The sequence below is a fragment of the Epinephelus moara genome, chromosome 13, assembly GCF_006386435.1.
Source record: "Epinephelus moara isolate mb chromosome 13, YSFRI_EMoa_1.0, whole genome shotgun sequence".
NCBI lineage: Eukaryota > Metazoa > Chordata > Actinopteri > Perciformes > Serranidae > Epinephelus > Epinephelus moara.
In genome coordinates, this window is record NC_065518.1 from 29,123,981 (window position 1) to 29,143,672 (window position 19,692).

General features: G+C 40.7%; 3 protein-coding genes across 4 annotated transcripts in view; 1 reads left to right on the forward strand and 2 right to left on the reverse strand.

The window, feature by feature from the left end:
- uts2r2 (urotensin-2 receptor 2) overlaps nucleotides 1-5,717 on the reverse strand; it is a 40,791-nt gene extending 35,074 nt beyond the window's left edge. The window contains exons 1-2 of the mRNA XM_050061005.1: nucleotides 5,507-5,717; nucleotides 1,405-1,631 (exon numbers count right to left, since the gene is read on the reverse strand). Of these exons, the coding sequence (XP_049916962.1) occupies nucleotides 1,405-1,631; nucleotides 5,507-5,577 (298 nt within the window). The 5' untranslated portion in view covers nucleotides 5,578-5,717. The remainder of the gene's footprint in view (nucleotides 1-1,404; nucleotides 1,632-5,506) is intronic.
- Nucleotides 5,718-5,804: 87 nt separating this feature from the next.
- hexdc (hexosaminidase (glycosyl hydrolase family 20, catalytic domain) containing) lies at nucleotides 5,805-14,528 on the forward strand. Of its 2 annotated transcripts, none has more exons than XM_050061003.1 (12): nucleotides 5,805-6,087; nucleotides 6,191-6,282; nucleotides 6,383-6,498; nucleotides 6,725-6,812; nucleotides 8,158-8,322; nucleotides 8,401-8,584; nucleotides 9,904-9,975; nucleotides 10,098-10,296; nucleotides 10,515-10,676; nucleotides 10,766-10,873; nucleotides 13,774-13,863; nucleotides 13,982-14,528. In XM_050061003.1, the coding sequence occupies exons 2-12, from the start codon at nucleotides 6,196-6,198 to the stop codon at nucleotides 14,151-14,153; spliced, it is 1,443 nt and encodes a 480-aa protein (XP_049916960.1). In that variant the 5' UTR covers nucleotides 5,805-6,087; nucleotides 6,191-6,195; the 3' UTR covers nucleotides 14,154-14,528. The 2 variants fall into 2 exon arrangements, with proteins under 2 accessions (XP_049916960.1, XP_049916959.1); XM_050061002.1 differs by having other exon boundaries at nucleotides 5,807-6,087; nucleotides 6,181-6,282.
- Nucleotides 14,336-19,635, reverse strand: LOC126400352 (cytochrome b-245 chaperone 1 homolog). The gene is made up of 6 exons (XM_050061007.1): nucleotides 19,473-19,635; nucleotides 17,615-17,702; nucleotides 17,442-17,483; nucleotides 17,139-17,309; nucleotides 16,912-17,056; nucleotides 14,336-15,450 (listed from the first exon to the last, which is right to left on the reverse strand). The coding sequence occupies exons 2-6, from the start codon at nucleotides 17,700-17,702 to the stop codon at nucleotides 15,285-15,287; spliced, it is 612 nt and encodes a 203-aa protein (XP_049916964.1). The 5' UTR covers nucleotides 19,473-19,635; the 3' UTR covers nucleotides 14,336-15,284.
- Between the last annotated feature and the right edge of the window lie 57 nt (nucleotides 19,636-19,692).

The window sequence follows — 19,692 nt, forward strand, 5'->3', positions numbered from 1 at the left end:
GGTACAACCATGGATTGGGGGGACAGAATTGTCTAGCCTTTAAGCCAGCTCTGGAGGTAGTAACAGTGCCAAAACAACGCCTCTATAAACTGGACAGCCAATAGGACGAGGTCATGGGCGACACAAGTGTGACGTCTTGAAGACATGTTATGCGTGCGACCCACAGCAGGAGATTTAAAAAGCAGCTGATAGCAGTTAGCAGCTAACTCGAAGAAGAACAGCAGCCTTTCTCCACTTGGAGGACAAGATCAGCTGCCACATAACAGGAATGGTAATGATTGTTATCGCCATGTTATGCCATTGTTATTGTTTATAAAGCACTGCCAATGCGTATGTTGTGTGTCACACTAGAGGCCAGCACTGTTGTGTTACATGTCACGCCCGTCACGCCTCTTTTGATTCCACAATGCTGGGATGCTGTCTAAATTCACACACTGGAGTGGAATGATGCAGCTAGTGTTTGGTTCTGTGTAAAAATGAAAATGCGTGAAGAAGGGACTTCGTAGCGGTCCTAAGGTAAGAGGCGGGGTACACCAGACTATCACATCAGGTTGTCAGACTATCACAGGGCTGATACATAGAGATATATGACAGAAAATAAGGAAAAGCAATATACAGTAGGTTCCCTTTAAGTATTCCATGTCTGCGAAGGGTTTCTGAGTTGGGATTGTTTTGTAAAACAACTAATTTCACATCCAAGGATAAACTTTTATGCAGTGTTTTTATTTTTGAATTTCAGTATTGTCTTACTTTTACCTTAATTTGGGGAAAAACTACACTTTTCCCTTTATAGTCCAGCATGCCTCATTTCAACAAATAAAGTCATCACTGCTGCCTCTTTCCACTGCTCCAACCACAGCGACTCTACATGGGTATGAACACAGCTCTGTATAGAAAGCTGAGATGTGTTTGAGAACTCTTGGCTTTTTAGCCTTGTATTTAAGTGCACACACAAACAAACTGGTTAGTATTTACTTACTTACTACTTCACTGCTCTTTTGGTTGCAGTTGGTCCACTCCAAATATATAGTAAGATTATGCTGAGGTAGGCTTGTGCTATACTACCATCTAGTGGATTATTTCCACACTGTTTCAGAATCAGGAGAAAATGGTTTGAATTTAAGTTTTCAGGACGTTCTCCCCCTTTAATCTCCAGTTTTAGTGTTTTTTATAATGATAGTAGAATTCACAGAAATTAAAGATGATAGTGTCTGAGAAAACAATTGTAAATTAATCATGTGACACTACTGAAAGGGCAGAGCAGAATCCAACACCAGGAACATGCCACTGGAGCACGGTATTTATCAAGTAGGCTAGGCTTTAATCTGTCTCAGTCTTGTTTACTTAGCAGAGAGGTGTCAGCTGATCGCCTGACACAGTACAGTGATCGGACCATAGCCCCACCTGGGTAGCGTTTGTAGTTGTCATAGTCGTCAGAGCACTGGATGGTGAAGACTCTGGGCTGGGGAGAGACCAGCTCACCCTGACGAACAAGTGTTTCTGTGATGTCACTGTCCAGTGAGGTCACGTACAGCCACATAGTCACCACGCACACAGATAGAACGACCAGCAGCAAAGCCATAAGCCCTCTGGACCCTCTCCATGCAGATCCCTGCCGCAGCGCATTACCCCTGACCAAGACAGAAAAAAAGGTCAAGGTAATCAAGTTTAGAATCCCTCTAAACAGGAGTATGTGTAAAGATTGTGAAGTAGCTCAACTAATTTGACAAAAAAAAGATTAGTTATAATTTGTTTTTTAGAGGAAAACACCCAGATAGAGCACCCAATTATTGTGATGCTGATCTTTAGCTAATTTAGTGTCAGAATAAACAATAAACTACCAACCTGAGTCAGTTGAAACTTAAAGCCACAAGCTGTCATTGTGAGTGCATGAAAACTAGTTAGGAGACTAGTTAGAACACAGAGAAGTTGAAATAATTAGCTGAAAATAGATATGGACAAATTATCTAAATGGTTAGATCAAAGTAATTTATAAACAGTTGGAATAGTTATCTTAAACTAATGGACTGATAGGTAAAATAGCTTGCTAATCGTAACTGATAATAATAAGAAGTATTGGGTAAACTAACAGTTGAATTGTTTTAGTTAAAATTAACAGTAACTTCCTGCTGTTGTCAGACTTTACAACCAACACCACATATCAAAACTGGCGGTTATCATTCCTGCAATATCAGTATACAATAAACTGTGGATTATCTAATTTCCTTTGTGCAGTGATGCACATTCAGCCATTCAGTCTATGTATTAATTACATTTTCCTCTTTACTGTTTACTTATTTATGAATGTATCTTGCTTTTTTGTTTTTTTTTTACTGATGCTTCTTGTTTTGTAGTGTATGCTTTGCTGCTGTAATGATGCATATTTCCCCACAGTGGGACTAATAACGAATGATCTACCTATCCTAAAGGTCCAGTGTGTAGGATTTAGGGGAATATATTGGCAGAAATGAAATATAATAAGTGTGTTTTTTTTAGTGTCGGGGAAAAAATGATTTTCTGCTTGATTCAGTGTTTTTAAAGGTTTAAATCAACAGGTCAATTTGTTTTGGAGAGGAAGACACCTCTATGGATAACTCCACGTAAAAACCCTCTAAATGTCTGGATCTTCAGTCATTAGAGAGAAAAAAGGTGAGCACACATCACCTGGTGCTGGGCTGGCGGCCCATCTCCAATGAGCCTATTATCGTCCTAGAAACACTGATTTGTAACATGAAACTGCTTTATTCAGTGTTTTTTAGCAGTTTCAATTACCTGGTCCTTCTGATTTTGAGATGAAGAGACCTCTGTAGGTGATTTGGCTCCTGGTAAAAACCCTCTGAAAAATAAGACTGAATTCTAACCGGGAGAAGTTTCAGCTGGTTGCAATTTGCAATCCTCGCAGCTAGATGCCACTAAATCCCCCTAAATCCTCCACGTTGCTCATTTAAAATCAATTGAAATGAACATATCTGGTACGTAACAGGTGGGATTAATGAAGGTACTTGAGCTTATCTGACAGGGATGTGTGGGTACATTAGACAAAAGGTTACAAGCCACATGCTCTGATCTAAATAATCAGTAAGCCCCAAAAGATGTTTGATAAATGCTTTAAATTGAAAAGAAGGCATTGAAATATATGACTTGTCATTATTCTTCAAAACACAATATCCTGCTGCAAGGTGTAACAAGAGCAAAACTACAAGACTAAAAGCATTACATTAAAGTGGTAAGCACTTACTGGAATAGACAGGGCGCTGATGGTACATCTGTGGTTTCTGTTCTCATCAGCAATACGGTCTGACCTAGAGGGAACCCAACCTGACTGTGCAACTGACGATCTTAAGTTATTCAGGACATTCAATAAAATATTCATAGCTAATATCACAGAAGCTACAAAGTGGACTATTAGGGAGACTAATACCTGCAAGATGTTCTGTAATCTGAAAGTGCAGTGAATACTGAATCATTCTGTGATGATTTGATTCAACTAACAGTTATTTTCATTACTGATTGATCTGAATAATCTGTTGTTAACTAGTTAAAGCAACAGAACGATGTTAGTAGTGCCACCAATCTCACTGAAATACAGACCCCAAAATATATAAAAACCTAAGGGAAGAAATGTAAAATAACAGAAAAAAGTAAAAGTAGACAGGTACAAAGAAGTTGAAGACATTTATCTGTTTATGTCCCAATTTATTGCCAACATGGAATTAGTGTTTAGAAAGTATTTATTTGTCCATTTATCAATGCATTTATTTTTGTAATTATGGTGATTTTTTTTTTTTTTGTCTTCCACAACACTAACAGGACAATGTGTTGTGTGGAAGAAGCAATGATGAAGGTAGTGATGAAGTTACTGAACAGGCCTACTAGACACAGGTACAGGAGCCCAAAGTTTCAGGGGCAACCCCTCACCTACAAATTAACAGAACTGAACAGGAAGACACATAGAATGACCACAAAGAGACGCAAAAAGTCCACACAGAGATGCAACGGAACCACAAAGAGACACAACAGATCAAAAAAGACAAAATGATCTTAAAGAGACATAAAACAACCTCAAGAAGACACAAAACGATCCAAAAAGACAAAGAGACACAAATCAACCACAAAAAGATGCAAAGGAACCACAAAGAGACACAAAACGATCATAAAAGACAAAATGATCTCAAAGAGACACAAAACGACCACAAAGAGATGCCAGTGAACCACAAAGAGACACAAATTCACAAAAAACACACAAAATGACCTCCAAGAGACATAAACTGACTACAAAGTGATGCAAAGGAGCTACAAAGAGATGCAAATCAACCACAAAAAGACAAAATGATCTTAAAGAGACATAAAACAACCTGTCAGCTTCATTAAAAGCATAGCTGCAAATTAAAGCATCAATAGATGTAACTACACACAGAGACAATACATCTGTGATCAGCAGTTTTTCAATATTTTCCTCTTTTCCAATTTCTCGTTTTATTTTATCGAAGTGAACAATGTAAGTGCACTTGTCCTTTAAACTCAATAAAAGAAAAAAACTAACAAAATAAAAGACACCTGGTACATTCGTTACAGGCGTATCAGTTTGTGGAACAGTTTTGAACAGTTAGAACAAGAGGCTGCACTGCAACATGCAAATCACTCCTTCTCCTGGCTGCCTGCGCTTTCCCTGTCCTCGTGGCTGCAACTTGCGCTCTCTTCATCTACTTCATCGCCACTGCTGTACACAATTTAAAAACTACAACACCCATAATTCATGTAAGAACTGCTGCAGCCAATGTGCAGCCGGTGGGAGCTGCAGGACGACTCAACCACCATGATCAGTTTTTAATGTTTTATCGGGCAATAACTACTCCAGACTCTGCTCTAGTGTCATTTTCGGGACAAATGGGGCAGGATTCGGGATTCGGGACAACTGCTTGGATTGGACGTCTGGTCACCCTAGGTGCAAAGGAACTACAAAGAGACACAAAACGATCCAAAAAGAGAAAGAGACACAAATCAACCACAAAAAGATGCGAAGGAACTACAAAGAGACACAAACTGACTACAAAGTGATGCAAAGGAACTACAAAGGCCCACCAAACAACCACAAGGAGACACAAAATGACTAATAAGAAACAAAATAAAAACCAAAGAGGTGCAAAACCTCCACAAAATCTCTGTGTCTTGCTCCTATGTAGGATAGGTGGTGGGGCCTTTTGCATATCTATGCCCAGGGGCCCATTGTCTCATAATCCGCCTATGGGTACACTATCAACTCCAGTCATATTCAGCATTATGTTGAACAAAAAAAATTAAGTATTTATGTTCTTCTCTCTGAAGACTGTTACATCTACAGCAGTATTACTTTGACACTAATGTCATGATTTTAGCTAGGTCTTAGTTAGGGTGTCCCTCTCATTCAGCATGCTGACAGTACCTGGACCTGACTAGCACCCAGTCTCTCCTCTCACCCTGCTCAGCTTCACCCAGGCAGGACACTAGCAGCGTTTTATTCACTTACCTTTTAATTTTCTTCTCTATCTCTGCAGCATTGGAGCCCTGAGTGTTTCTCATTCGCTGCAGTAGCGCCATTTTGACTCAAAACGTGTGCTGCGTAGCATTGACAGAACACCGTCATACACGGCCACTGACCATACCACACACCCGCCAACAGCTTGTACCACCACCTGAATCCTTCTCCTCTTCCTGGTGGACGCGTATCCGCCAACCCATTGGCTCTCCGGAAGAGAAAGCAACGTTTTCATTGGACCACGTCCAGGTACAATTGAGTTCTTCTACCACGCACAGCTACGAAAACAGCCTAAAACATAGCCGTATCCTTATCCTATATTTGACAGTCTGTCAGTAGTGTCACAAACGTTTAACTCTTACAGCATGTAGCGTGCATTCTTCCATCCATTGCTCTGCCCACTGAGACTAAACTAATCGATTACCTATACTGCGTGTTTACATTGAAACGTCTGGGCTGGGAGCGTTTCTTGTGCAGAGGAAAAGTGACCTGCCTCACAACAGCATCCTTCCCAGAGTGCCAGTCCTCTCTGTTGTTCCATCTCTGGTCCTGGTTTGGTTTCTGCTGCCCTGGTGAGTAAAGCAAATGATCTAATGTTCATTCACAAACAAACACATGCACACCTGTAACTACTGTTGTCAATATGAGGCTGTTCATGCGTACAGTTTGTAACAGGCAGAATGAAGTGTCCACCTTGGCCTCAGGGAAAGAAACTGGTCCACCTGGATCTGAAAGGTGCCCCCCCAAGGGTTGAATACCTTCACAAAGTAAGCACACAGCAGCTTCCTCTGTGATCTGCTGCAGCGCACTGTCACTGTTTAAATATCACATTTGCTGTCCACTAATGTGTGTGTTTCATATCCTCAGCTGATCGAGCTGTTCTCTCAGCTGGGAGTCGATGGCCTGCTGGTGGAGTACGAGGATATGTTTCCTTATGAGGGAGAGCTGAGGCTGCTGCAGGCCACAGTACAGCCTGCTTACAGGTGCAGTTTTAGATGTAAACACCGGACACTGCCTATTCTATTCTTGATTTATGGGCTGGGTTGGAATTGAATGTACTATTTTATCTGCCTCATCATGCTGAGATATCCCATAATAAAATTATAATCCTTCCTGTGTGGGATAGAGATAAAACTTAATGTGCCATAAAACGCTTTGGTTCAGGAAGTTAAATGAGTTTTGTCTGCTTACTGTGTGCTCTGTTTCCAGCCGAGAGGAGGTACTATATATGCAGGAATTTGCCAAATCAAAGGGCATGGAGATCATCCCACTTGTGCAGACATTTGGTCACATGGAGGTGAGACAAACATCCCTTCTCGCCAGGAGCATAACCGGGGGGTGGCTTCTGGGGCTCCAGCCCAGCATCTATGCTGTTCGCTGAAGGAATCTAATATAACTGAGTAAATGTTCTTCTATTGGCCCTTATATTCAAGTCAGAGTATTGAAGACCACATTTGATAAGCATTGTTGGAGATCCTTGATTTGCTATTAGAGACTTTAGACTTTAGACTTAGACTTAGAGCAGCCCAGATTATAATGGTATAGTATTATTATTTATTATGTATTATTGTATATCATGTTATAGTATGTAGCAGCATGGTGGTGCAGTGGTAAAGCATTGTGGCCTCACAGCAAGAGGGTTTGTGTCAGCATGGGTTTTCTCCAGGTACTATGGCTTCCTCCCACTGTCGAAAGACATGCAGGTTAGGTTAATTGGTAACTCTAAACCGTCTGTCCCATTCTCATGACCTTCTTGAGGGAATTTTCTCAAATTTGGCACAAATGTTAGCTTAGACCCAGGGATGAACTGATTAGATTTTGGTGGTCAAAGGTCAAGGTCAGTGGGACCTTGCGTCTGTCTCATTCTCATAAATGTGATATCTCAAGAACACCTTGAGGGAATTTCCTCAAATTTGGCACAAACGTCCACTTGGACTCAATAGTGAGCTGATTAGATATTGGTGGTCAAAGATCACAATGACATTGTATCTGTTTCATTCTTGTAAAAGCAAAATTTTAAGAAGGCCTTGAGGGAATTTCCTCAAATTTGGCACAAACGTTCCCTTGAACTCAAAAATGAACTGATTAGATCTTGGTGGTCAAAGATCAAGCTCACTGTGACCTCACAAAACATGTTTTGATCGTAACTCAAGAACTTATGCCAAATTATGACAAAATTTTAAACATATATCTCATAGAATAAAACATAGTGATGACATTTTATATCCAAAAGGTCAAAGGTCAACTGTGACATTATAATGTTTTTCAAAAACACTTTTCTGGCCATTATTCAACGTCATATCTCAGGAACAGAAGGGGAGACATTTGGTCAGATACTGAATTGGTGACTCTAATCTTGGGTGCCCACCTTGAAACTGTGCTGATTGTATAGATCTTCTGTGCTGCCAGGTTGAAGATGTGTGTGAAGCATCCATGTTTTAGAATTTGTAGCTTCTTTGCAGCAACATCCATATTTGAAGCATTGCCAACTGTCAACCCCCCTAGATTGGAGCCCTTAATGTTTACAGTTATTGGCTCCACCCCTGCTGCTCTCCTGTTTACAACAGTTTGTAATGACTACAAATGTCCAATTTTGAGATAGTGTTTGTTGTTTATCAGTGGCCACCCCTTCTCTGTTACAGTTTGTGTTGAAGCATCGACCCATGTGGGGCCTGAGAGAGGTGTCACACTGTGTGGGCACCCTGAATCCCCACAAAGAGGAAGGGGTGAGGCTGGTGATGGACATGCTGAGGCAGGTGGTGGAGCTGCACCCAGGCTTAAATACACTGCACATTGGAGCAGATGAGGTAAAGGATTAGTCTTTTATCTAATGTTACGATAGAAAAAGTATCATCATTTCATGTCCTCATCTTAAATTCCTCAAGGTGTACATGCTCGGCGAGGGGGAGGAGTCCAAACTGTGGTTGGCCTTACCTGGACATACAGTGGAGCAACTTTTCCTGAGTCATGTGACCAAGGTGGCACAGGCCGTCAAGAAGGCGTGGCCACACATGACCATCATAATGTGGGATGATATGATGAGAGGCATGAGCCAGGACACACTAAAAGGTGAGGAAGAAATACAATTGTTCCCAATAAACCAGGTGATATTTGAAATTCAAAGAGAGTGGAGAGTTACTCAGCTGCATCAAATCAGGCTGATGATGTCAGAAAATTACATCACTTTACTGTAATGCGGCAGGAAAAGACAACACTCCTGATATTACAATATCCAAATCCAAAATCTAAGATGATGTCTAGTCTCATATCACAATATCAATATATCACCCAGCTGAAATTGAGTATTTCTATTTCATGCTGCTTTGTATATGTACTCAACTCAAAGTTTATACTTTTTTCTCCTCTATATTTATCTGACCCCTATAGTCACTTGTTGCATTTCAAATTAGGGTTTTAAATTTGGTTACCATCTTATTAACAGTAAATTGCTACTTAAGCATTAAATCCACCAATACAATATATAATAGTGTATCACTTCCCATTTCTTCTGCATTGAGCACCCCTATTGTTGATATTTAAAGTAGTTTTAGTCCAGTACTTCTACAGCATCTTTACAGTGCAGTATTGCTACTTTTACTCAAAGTTGCTGTATGCGACTTTATAAGCATATCTGTGATTAAAGTCTGAGCTGGGATTGTCTGCATACGGCTCTCAACATGGATGCAGCACAGCCAGCAGCTAGCAGCTAACTGTGCTTACAGCGCAAATAGTGCTAACAGCAAGCAACAGTGCTGACACGGTGTTTACCTGTGGGGGAACTGGAGGGTGGGTGTTTGCTTTTGTGTCAATGCTATCACCGTTATCAACATTACCTGTGTGTAAAGGCTGTATGAGTGCAGTGCAAAGGAGTAGCAGTTAGCTAGCCAGTGGGTTTCACACACACAGTGATTCACATGCACGAGCGGCTGCACCAACTGCCATGTCAAGAATACAGAGGCTCAGATTACAACACTCACAAAGGTAGCATGACTTCATTCTCTGCATAGGACGCTATTACCCCGCTATATATTGACATAGCAAATAGTGATTTGCTGCTATTTTAATGTTCTGAATCTCACATACAGAACCTTAGAGGATCAATATACCTTCTCCACCCCTGAGTGTAAATGAGTGGATAAAAACAGTAATAGAAGCTACAATAATAAGAATCCAAAATTGGATTTATTTGTATAGAAAGAACAAATATAAAAATTAAACTTACCCTTATTTTTGTTGAAGACTTGCTGGGACCATCTCAAGGATCACTGGTGGTCTTAAGATCCCGTCTTTAGAACCACAGCTGTTTTTTTTGGTTTGTGTGCACTCCCACGTGTCTTGATTTTACCTTTTTCATCATGAGTCTTTTCTTTTTGTTATCCACCTGACAGCTAGTGGACTACTGGGACTCGTACAGCCCATGCTGTGGGACTACACCCCTGATCTGAATGTGGACACAACAGGTAGGCCCCATATACTGTGGAAATTAGTATTTGAACATGAAGCTCTTATACATCACCAAATAGTATGCAACATGTGCAGAGCTTTGTTAGTAGTGATATACATCTCTAACTGTGTTGTCCAGTGTCTCTGCTGGAGAAGTACTGCAGTGCCGGCATGTCAGATGTGTGGGCAGCCAGCTCCTTTAAAGGCTCCACCGGTGTTTACACCTGTGTGCCCAGCACGCAGAGACATGTGGATAATCATGTGCAGTGGCTGAAGGTGGCTGCTTCTATATCTGCTGGTGTACACCTGCAGGGCATCGCTATCACAGGCTGGCAAAGGTAAGTATTGGGGGAATTTCTAATTTTCTTTCACATTCTTTTTGTGGATCCGTGCAGTGCATGAATGTAAATCAGGACAGTGCTAATAAAGAGCATAGGGTCTATGATAAAGCTGCCCTTTTGTGGCTCCAACACTTGAATGTGTCAGAAGTCATGTGATGCTACATTTGCAATGAACACAGAGCTTTTTCCACAGTCCTGGATTTTCATGCTTTTAGGTATGACCACCTGTCAGTGCTGTGTGAGCTGATGCATGTGGCCCTCCCATCACTAGCAGCCTGTCTCCAGACACTCAGTCATGGTCAGTTCAGTGCTGAGGCTCAGAGCATAGTAACTGAGAGGCTGGGTATCGCCTCGGTAGAGGTAGAGGCCATGGGGAGGTAAGGTCCGACGGTGTTGTATGATCTACGCTGTCACTGCATAGTTTGTATCAGTACGCTAACAGGATTTTGTTCCATGTGGTCTTTAGCACCTCTGCAGGTGAATCGCTGTTCCCAGGGAGGAGGCTGGCAGAGTTAACTGTGGAGCTCAACGCACTGTTGAACTCAGAGGACATACGATTTTTTGAAAACAACATGTGAGTTATGGGCAGCGATCACAAGATCATATTTCCAATGTCACATTTACCTTAAAGGGCCAGTGTGTAAAATGGGTTGAAAACAGTGACATCAGTGGTCAAATTCTAGATTGCAGGGCTCACTCGCTCACCCCTCCCATTGGGTACATGACGGTGGCCTCGTAGGGACAAAAAGCCTTGCGCAGACATGAGTTTTTCAGGAGTAGGTCTATCTACCGACGAGGTGAATATTTATTTAGAAATCTAAACCATGTTATGATAATGTAATGAATCCCTCACGAGCAGGAGACCAGAGTAGCGTTCGGGAAAAAGGCTCATTTATTTGAGCACTCCAAAAACTCCGGTAACACTCCAGGGGGTAAAAGACTCCGTCCCAAACTCTGACTCTTCTAGCGTAACACACACACTTCATACACACATACTTGCTTACAGTACCCAGCGGGGCAGCCCTCCCCTCTCTGCTCCACCAATCTCCAGCCCGCACACTGACTGACAGCGTAGCCTGTAAACAGAGCTCAGCTGTTTATTTAGCCTAGCAATATCTCCGGACTATAGTAGCTGCAATGGACGACTTTGAACGCGATTTTGAAGAGTTTCTTGTAGCGGACACAGACCCAGAGCCATACCTGTTTGAGCCGGAGCATACAGATGAGGAACTCCATGTGTTTGATGCTGAGCGGGCGAGAAGAGAGGCTGAATGCACAGAATGGGATTCGGTGCTACTGCTACCATCGTTGGGGAGATATATCATCAGGAGGAAAAGCGCCGCAGAGAGTGCATCACAAGGAGTGAAGTTGCGTCTTCTTTTCCTCGCAGATGACGGTTCGGGTTCATTCTCTCCTGTTGCGTGGTAAGTGTGGTCCATTCGCAAACTTTATAACTAAAAAAACTTTTCACTACTCTCTATCGACGAACTACTAACACTCTCTGCTGTTTCCTCCTCCTTCTTCCTTCCTTCCGCTGTCTTCGTTGGTTCATTTATACACGCGAAACGGGTTCTCTGGCTGGCTGGATTGTCCGCTCAGGCTGCGGTACATACATGGCGGCGCAAGATGGCGACCTCTCTAAAGCAAGGCCCTTGCTATACATATATATATATATAAAAGCATAATTACAAGGCTACGAAAACCAAACAAATTTTATTTTATAGCGATTATACACTTATATAAACATATTAAAGTGTAGAATATTAAGATTCAGATTCAGATTGGGAATAAACCATGCCAAATATTACACACTGGCCCTTTAAAAGAATGGTTGGAAATTTTCCCTTTCTTGCCAAGTTAGAGTTAGATGAGAAGATCGATAACACTCTCATGTCTGTACATTAAATGCGAAGATACAGCCAACAGCTAGTTAGCTTAGCTTAGCATTAAGACTTAAAACTACAGTAAACAGCTAGTCTCAAGCATGCCCTCAAAGAGTGGAGCAGGAGGAAACTGAGAGTGCATTTTAGCACTCTCAGTTTCTACGCCTTGGAGTAAATGGGTTAGATGCCTGAAATAAGGTCTGTGGCTAATACAAGTTTAAGAGACTTTCGCATTTGTCCGCCAAAAAATTCACCAGTTAATACCCCATTTTGAAGCTTTTATGCGTCTTAAAAAAGACAGTTGCTAACAAGAAGCTTAAAGAGACTACAGAACATCATCACGCCGAACATGGCTTTATAGCTGTGTTGTGGGGAGATGGTAAGTCATGCAACCATAGTATAGTTCGTTTATAGCCTAATGTTAGGCATCAAATATCATAAAAGTAGTTTTTCATTTTATCTTGCAGAACAAATCCTGTAAGTATCATAAATGTTTTTTTTAACACAGAGCTTATTTTCTGCAGTAATCACATAGAGAAATCCCATCGACCTTTGGCTGAAGAAACCAGGGCAATGCTAACTTGTGGAGTAGCCTCCAAAAAATATGTCATCCCTGCAGCGCTCTGTGCAGCAGTGATACTCAACTTACGGCCCAGAGGCCAAATCTGGCCTCTGGTAGGGTGCTGGGTGCCCCCCAACCATGTCTAATTCACAATAAAAATAAATTGAGTCACACTGGTAGTTGGTTTTGTGCTTTTAGTATACATAAGGTGCCAGAGTGCATCAAAGCATCCTCCAGTGGAGGATCCCCTGCACCCCTTAACAGAGGTCCAAGCGAAGCCCCTAATGCCCTAAAATCCTAGAAACGGCCCTGTGTACATGGATGGGGCTGCTGCAACTGGCCCCTGGTCCCTGTCACTTTGGAAAAGTGGACCCCAAGCAAAGCAAGCTGAGTATCCCTGCAATACGGGTCTAGGGTTGCAGCGATATACTGTTATCAAGGTACACTGTGATTAAAAAAGAAGTTGGCGGTTATCATACCATATACATTTGATATTTTTAAAAAAAAATGCAACTGGACGGAGAATCTCTTTATTTTATTTATTTTTAAAGGGGAGACTTTTTACACACTTACATTAACAAAATGGGTTCAAGTTTCAGTTATAGTAATAAAATGTCCGTTTTCTTTCCTTAAAGGGTCATTTTGACTGATAATAAAAACCATTGCAGCCCTATACGGGACTAAGAAATAGTCCAACACATAACCCTCCATAAAGTTGTCAAAAAGAAATGAGAGATCATGTATTAACAGCTGAGCTTTAGTGCTTTTGGAAGAGCCAGGCCAGCTGTTAGCCCTTGTCCTCTTTGTGCTAGGCTAAGCTAATCGGCTGCTGGCTGTAGCTTCATATTTAGAGTACAGACATGAGAGTATTATCAATCTTATCATCTAACTCTCAGCAAGAAAGCGAATGAGTATATTTCCCAAAATGTCCAACTATTCCTTTAACCTTTGCAGACACAGACAAAATGTTTATTTCTATACCCTGTAAATAACTAACAGCTGAATAACTGTATGCCTGAGGTACTGTAGGTTTGTAAGAGGATGGTTCAGCCCCTACCACCGACAGAGGAAAATGGTGTCCCCGCTCATCACCATGCAGATTCACAGCCAAGCATCAACGTGAGAATAATTTGTTATATTACAGCAACACTCTCTACACACTGCTTTGCCTCCCTGAAATTTCTTAAACACTCTGTTTAGCCTTTAACAGGAACCCCTTCTGATTTTGTCTCCTCAGGTATTTGACAGTGTTACAAGAGAAGGTGGCAGCAGTGAGAGAGGAGATGGTGCGTCTGTACCCAGAGTCAACAGCCCAGGAGTGGATAGAGGAACACGTCAGCCCTGTAGTGGCTCCTTTACTGAGGATAACAGAGGAGATCAGCGCCTGTGTGAATGAGATGGTGCCGTAGAATATTCTGCCAGCTCAGAATCAAATCGCTTTTTTGATCAATGCTAACACTGGTCTCTTACTTTTTTGCAACCAGCACCTAACTGTGATTTTATGTGTGAATTTGCACTTAACCAAGAGCCAACTCTTGTATGGAAATTGCACTCACTGTAGCAAAGAAAGGACATAACATTAAAAGAAGGCTTTGGGTTTACATAGAAAATAATTTTATATAATTCCTCCAAATGTATCAAAGTAAACAAAGACAATAAAATCAACCAACAAAGAAATCTTCTCATTTTCTTTCAAGCAAAGCAGAACACAGTCACCATCAGCCAGTTAACCACCATGATTTCATTCACTTTTCAGAAAAAACAAAACAAAACAAAAAGAAAAACCAGTGTGTCCAGAGGACCAAAGTGTTTGCCTGAGATTCAGTCTTTGGTTCACACAAAAATACAAATGTTAAAAGACAGAACAAGAAGAAGCCGAAGCATTTCACATATAATTAACTCTTAATTGAGCCATGAAAATCACTCATGCTTGATTACAGTTTGCAGATGCGTTCCTCCAGATTGCAGACTGAGTATGAATAAACATGCAAAAGGTGATTATCAACTGGGTGGCCCTGAAAACTGTGGGAAAAGCACTTTCCATTGACTTAAACACAAACACTTATTAGATTTCAGTAGGAAGGCACAGTAAATCTGTAATCTGGAGTGTATTCCCAAATAGTAATTAGATCAAAAGGTCATGATAATCATTTACAGAGAGCTGAAAGACTCTTATCGTCATATTCCCTGGAACTGTTTTAGAAAACTTTGATTAGGCTACAAAACATTTACATGACAAAACATTTAACCGGTTGACTTTTCAATCCCAGTTTACATGAAAATTAAAATAAAAAATATTTTACTTAATTTCCCAAGGCTGCCACAACTCCACCTGACATATCCAAAAAATACAAGGAGGTCTGTGAGGAGAAACTGAAAGAGGCTACTGTATATCCCTGGTGTTTCATGCACATGCTGACACTATAACATGCTAGCAAGGGCATCACTGAAGCTGCACCCACTGTAATGCTGTAGCAATGCCATAATGCCCCTTAATTAATCCACCAAAAGTAACAGCAGGGTTACAAGTCACAGAGAGATCAGAGTTTGTCTGCTTCATTTTCCGAATCACTGCTGTTGTCCAAAGAATCTTCTTCCTCTTCCTCGTCTCCTCCATATTCTGCCTCTTCCTCCCGCTGCCTGCGTCGCTGCAGCTCCTCCAGCCCCAGGAAGCGCTTCAGCAACACAGCCACGGCCTCCACATCACTGATGGGTAACATACGGGACAGAAGGAGAATGGGGATTACTCAACTGTGTCATCTTGTTCTACAGAGCATATTTGTTTGGCTTTGTTCTTCCAGATATTGTTTGGCTTCAATACTAAAAATAACTTATTAATCAAACAATATGAAGACTTTGAATCTAGGTTTAAATGGTTAAGTTTGGTATTTTTAACCTGGGACATATTTTCCCATGTTTTTGTGTCTTTGTGACAAATGGGAAGATTTTTGGAGCAAGACAGCTGCGAAATTGGCTGCAATGTAACTACTACGGCAAATGAGCATCATCAATTTATGGCCACTGAAAGTGCTTGTTTTTGCCTTTGACAGGCTATAACTGTCTGACAACATTACAGAGATAGACCTTTATGTTAAAGAGTAATTTCCTTTTTGTTCAACATAGCCAAACCCACCAGACTCCATTTAAATAAACAGCTATTTTATTGTGTATACAGACAGCATATTTTCACATCTAAATGGGTGAATTAAAGGCTTATTTCTAGCAAACCACAGCTGGTGATTGTTGGAACAGTGGAAAGACGAACCACAATGGTTTTTATGGGTTTTATTTGTTTCTGTTGACTTTAAATGAAGTATGTTTCAGGATGATAAAAAATTACTGCTTATTAAAATGGAGTCTGGTGGGTTCGCTGATAGTGATTTCTGTTTTTTTGGTTTAACAAAAAGGATCTTACTCTTTTATAAAAAAAAGTCTGTCACTGTAGGGATCCTTTCTATAATGTTGTCAAACACTTAAAATAATCATCTGAGCCTATCAGTGGCAAAAAAAGCACTTTTAGTGGACGGATGTTAATGGTGCACAAATGCCCCTAGTGGTTACATTGCAGCCTGTTTCGGGGCCACCATCTGCAGCCCTCTCACTCAATATTGGACCAGTTTCAAAAATTGTTGTTCCCATTAGTCACTTAGAGACAAAAAAATGGCAAAATAGGGTCCAAGTTGAGAAAATTCCTAACTTACCCTTTAACAACTGAGTCACTATGACATGAGCTGACATGGTGAGCGAGTTAGCAAACATTACACACAGAGCAGACATGAAGCAACATTAGCATTCATTATGACTTGTGTTTCTGGCCACCTGACGAATGTGAATTCAATATTCACTCTCTTTTTAGCTTGTGTCCACCAACTCCTGTGCAAAATATCTGGCTCTTTAGCTACTAAATGCTCCGCTATGTACACCAGCTAGTTGCTTACTTTGTCTGTTGTTTGGTGTTGTGCAGGTAGTGTACAGAGGGTTTATGTGAGCTTTTTGACTAAGAAAAAAAACAAGGCTAATGAGAGCTGTGAGAGTGAACTAAAACAGTAAAACAATTAGCTCAAAGAGGCAGAGCAAACAGGAAATGCAATTTTAGGACTGAGGTGGTGGATGTGAATAAGGATTAGGACTTTCATGTATTGGAGTAGTTCACCAGAAGATACAAACCTGCGTCCTCCCAGTGTAGCACTCTGAGTCAGGGGGTAGGAGAAGCCTGCAGCCAGCCGCAGCATCAGCAGGTAGCCTCTCCCCAAATACCGGACCTTCTCTTCCTGGACGCAGATGTCACACAGCTGTGTCAGATCCAACACAACTAAGAGAGAGAACAGGACAAAAAAATTAAAATCTCCAAACAGCAAGTGAGGACTACTCACCCGCTCTGTGGCGTTACTGACCTTTCTCTTGCCCCTTCTTCCATAACGTCAGGACCAAAGCATACAAGCTAAACGTCTTGAGCTCAATCAGGTTGTTGGTTTTGTCAAACACAGCCTCCTCCCATTCGTCCATGTTCTGCATGGCGACAAACAGACAGCCTGCCACGTAGAAAAGCTTCCACAAGATGCTGTCTGCAAGATCCACACAGCACATAAAATAAAAGAAACAGACGGTGTTATGAGTTGCAGTAAGACATGTGGAAAATTATATTAAATCAGAAGTTGCAAATTGATAACAAGATTAGGTAAATTCAGTTTGTGAACCTGAGCTGTAGTATGCAGCTGCCAGCCCAATAGATGCTATGCCTGCAATTAAAATGAGAGGCTTGTTATTAGAGTTTTAATTACAGAGTTCGAAGATATTGAGGAGTGCATGGCTTAGTTTGTTAATATGTTTGTTTCATCATTTGAGTATAATTTTTTGCAAACACACTTACCGACAAGAAGAGACCAAGAACGAATGCCCGGAGATCTCTTCAGGTGGAGCAGGGTGGAGCTGTGCTCCTCTACTGTCATGTATCCCATCTGAACAGAGGCAAGAATAAGAATCTTGTACTTAACTTCACATACACCAAAAGCCTACTTCACATGAATATAATACGCCTACCTAACATGATAAGTTCAAAGTAAAAACAAAAATATACTTTAGGGGCCCTACAATTTAGGGCTATGGGGAAAATATCAATACACCATAGTATTACTTAAAAAAAAAAAAGTCTTTGTTTTGTATAGATTAAAAAAACACACCCACACACACCATGATCATTTCAATATATTTTTCAATGAAAATTAAAAAATTGATGCAAACATGACCCATCCCTCTAATAATGGAAATCATATCACACTTGGAAATATCAGTCAAAATAAACACAATTAGATATTTTATCCAAAAACATTCAGCTCTACTTGTTATAGGAGCAAAAGTGCAGCGTTTCTAATAACACTAACTGCTTTATTACCAAATGCTAAAATCTGGTTAGCATCAGCTGTGCTCTGAGGAGGCATTTCAAGACATTGGATAAGTGGAGTCATTTTCACAACTACTACAAAAAAAGGTCAAAATGCATTGGTTTAATAGATAATATGATATTATGTTTAGGCTTTCTATTTTCTATTACAACAGAGAAACAACAAATGTTTTTCATTTCATTTTGCACTGAACTAAGCATCACTTATCCACTGTTATTAGGAAAGGCACCTGTATTTTTAATGACACACAGTGACTCTGTCCTATTCAATGTACCAGTCAGCCAATGTTCAGCAGTCATCAGACTGATAGACAGTAAGTGGTTGTATGACTGTACCTGTAGTTTTAAGTATTTGAAGTAAATGTGAAAATAACCAACTATTAGAGATTGGAGAGGGTTGCTGATTCATTTTCATATACTAATTAGCATTTAGAGTAAAGTTCATTTTATACATCGTGAATGGTCTCTGAATTTTTTTTTATGGGTCCTTGAAAAGTCATGGAAACATTCTGAAATTTTGTCCATGACAATGTGTGGGAACCCTGGAATATGCACCATTAAAGGACAATAGATGGCACTCTTATTGCCTTAGTGTATGTTCTGTTTCATCACCTGTGAGGAAACACTTCAAGACAGAGCCTCACTGTTTAAATGCAGTTCTGAGATCGTTATCATTTCAGTTTCTGTGTTGCATGTTTCTTTTTTTTCATCAAATTAAACCCAGGCAGTGTTCTATCTTAGGAACACTGGCTTGCACAAAGGGTTGGGAGTAATGGCGCTGGGGCCCCCCTAGCAGGTTAATCAAGACATGGTGTCCTGAAACAATGTCCCAGTTACTCAGGATAATCCAGATATGGTGATGACAATAGCAAGTTTTATTGGAAGTGTGCCTCTTCTTTTCTACTTAAAGAAAAAGTCCCAAAATAAAAACTTAAATATGTTGACACTATGATCTGAGGATTATCCAGAGTAACCAGGACAGTGTCACTGGTGAGACACATTGCTGTTTTGACATTTTCCCCTTCCCTTTGAGCAGCATAAATGAAAGTCTATTCACCTCCATTGTGTTGAGTGGATAGTCAGAAGTGGAGATCTAAATATCTCAGCAGAAACCCAAATATTTGCATGGCTTCAAATCACAAGAGGCAAGAGAGTACACGATATAACATTTTTTTGTGATTTGAGCAAAAGAGCTGACCCAAAAACAGATCCTCCTGCTGATGATGGTGATTGGCTGTGATGAGGAAGAAGTGCCCACACATCACTGTCCATAACACTCAACAGATCTGTATAAAGAAACCAACTATGAGACATTTTTATCGCTTACCTTAAACTCTTCTTTCTTTCTGTAAATGTTCGCTTTGCAGATTTAGCTTAAGAGCATTTGCACGAGGAAACACATGTACTAAATTATAAGGAAGTTCAATTCATATTTGTTGCAACAACTGTTCTGCATGGGTGACACTTCCTTCCTGGATCCGCCTGCTGTGATTGGACGGCTTCGCCGCCTTCAGAATAAAAGCTTGAAATGCATTAAATTAAGACAA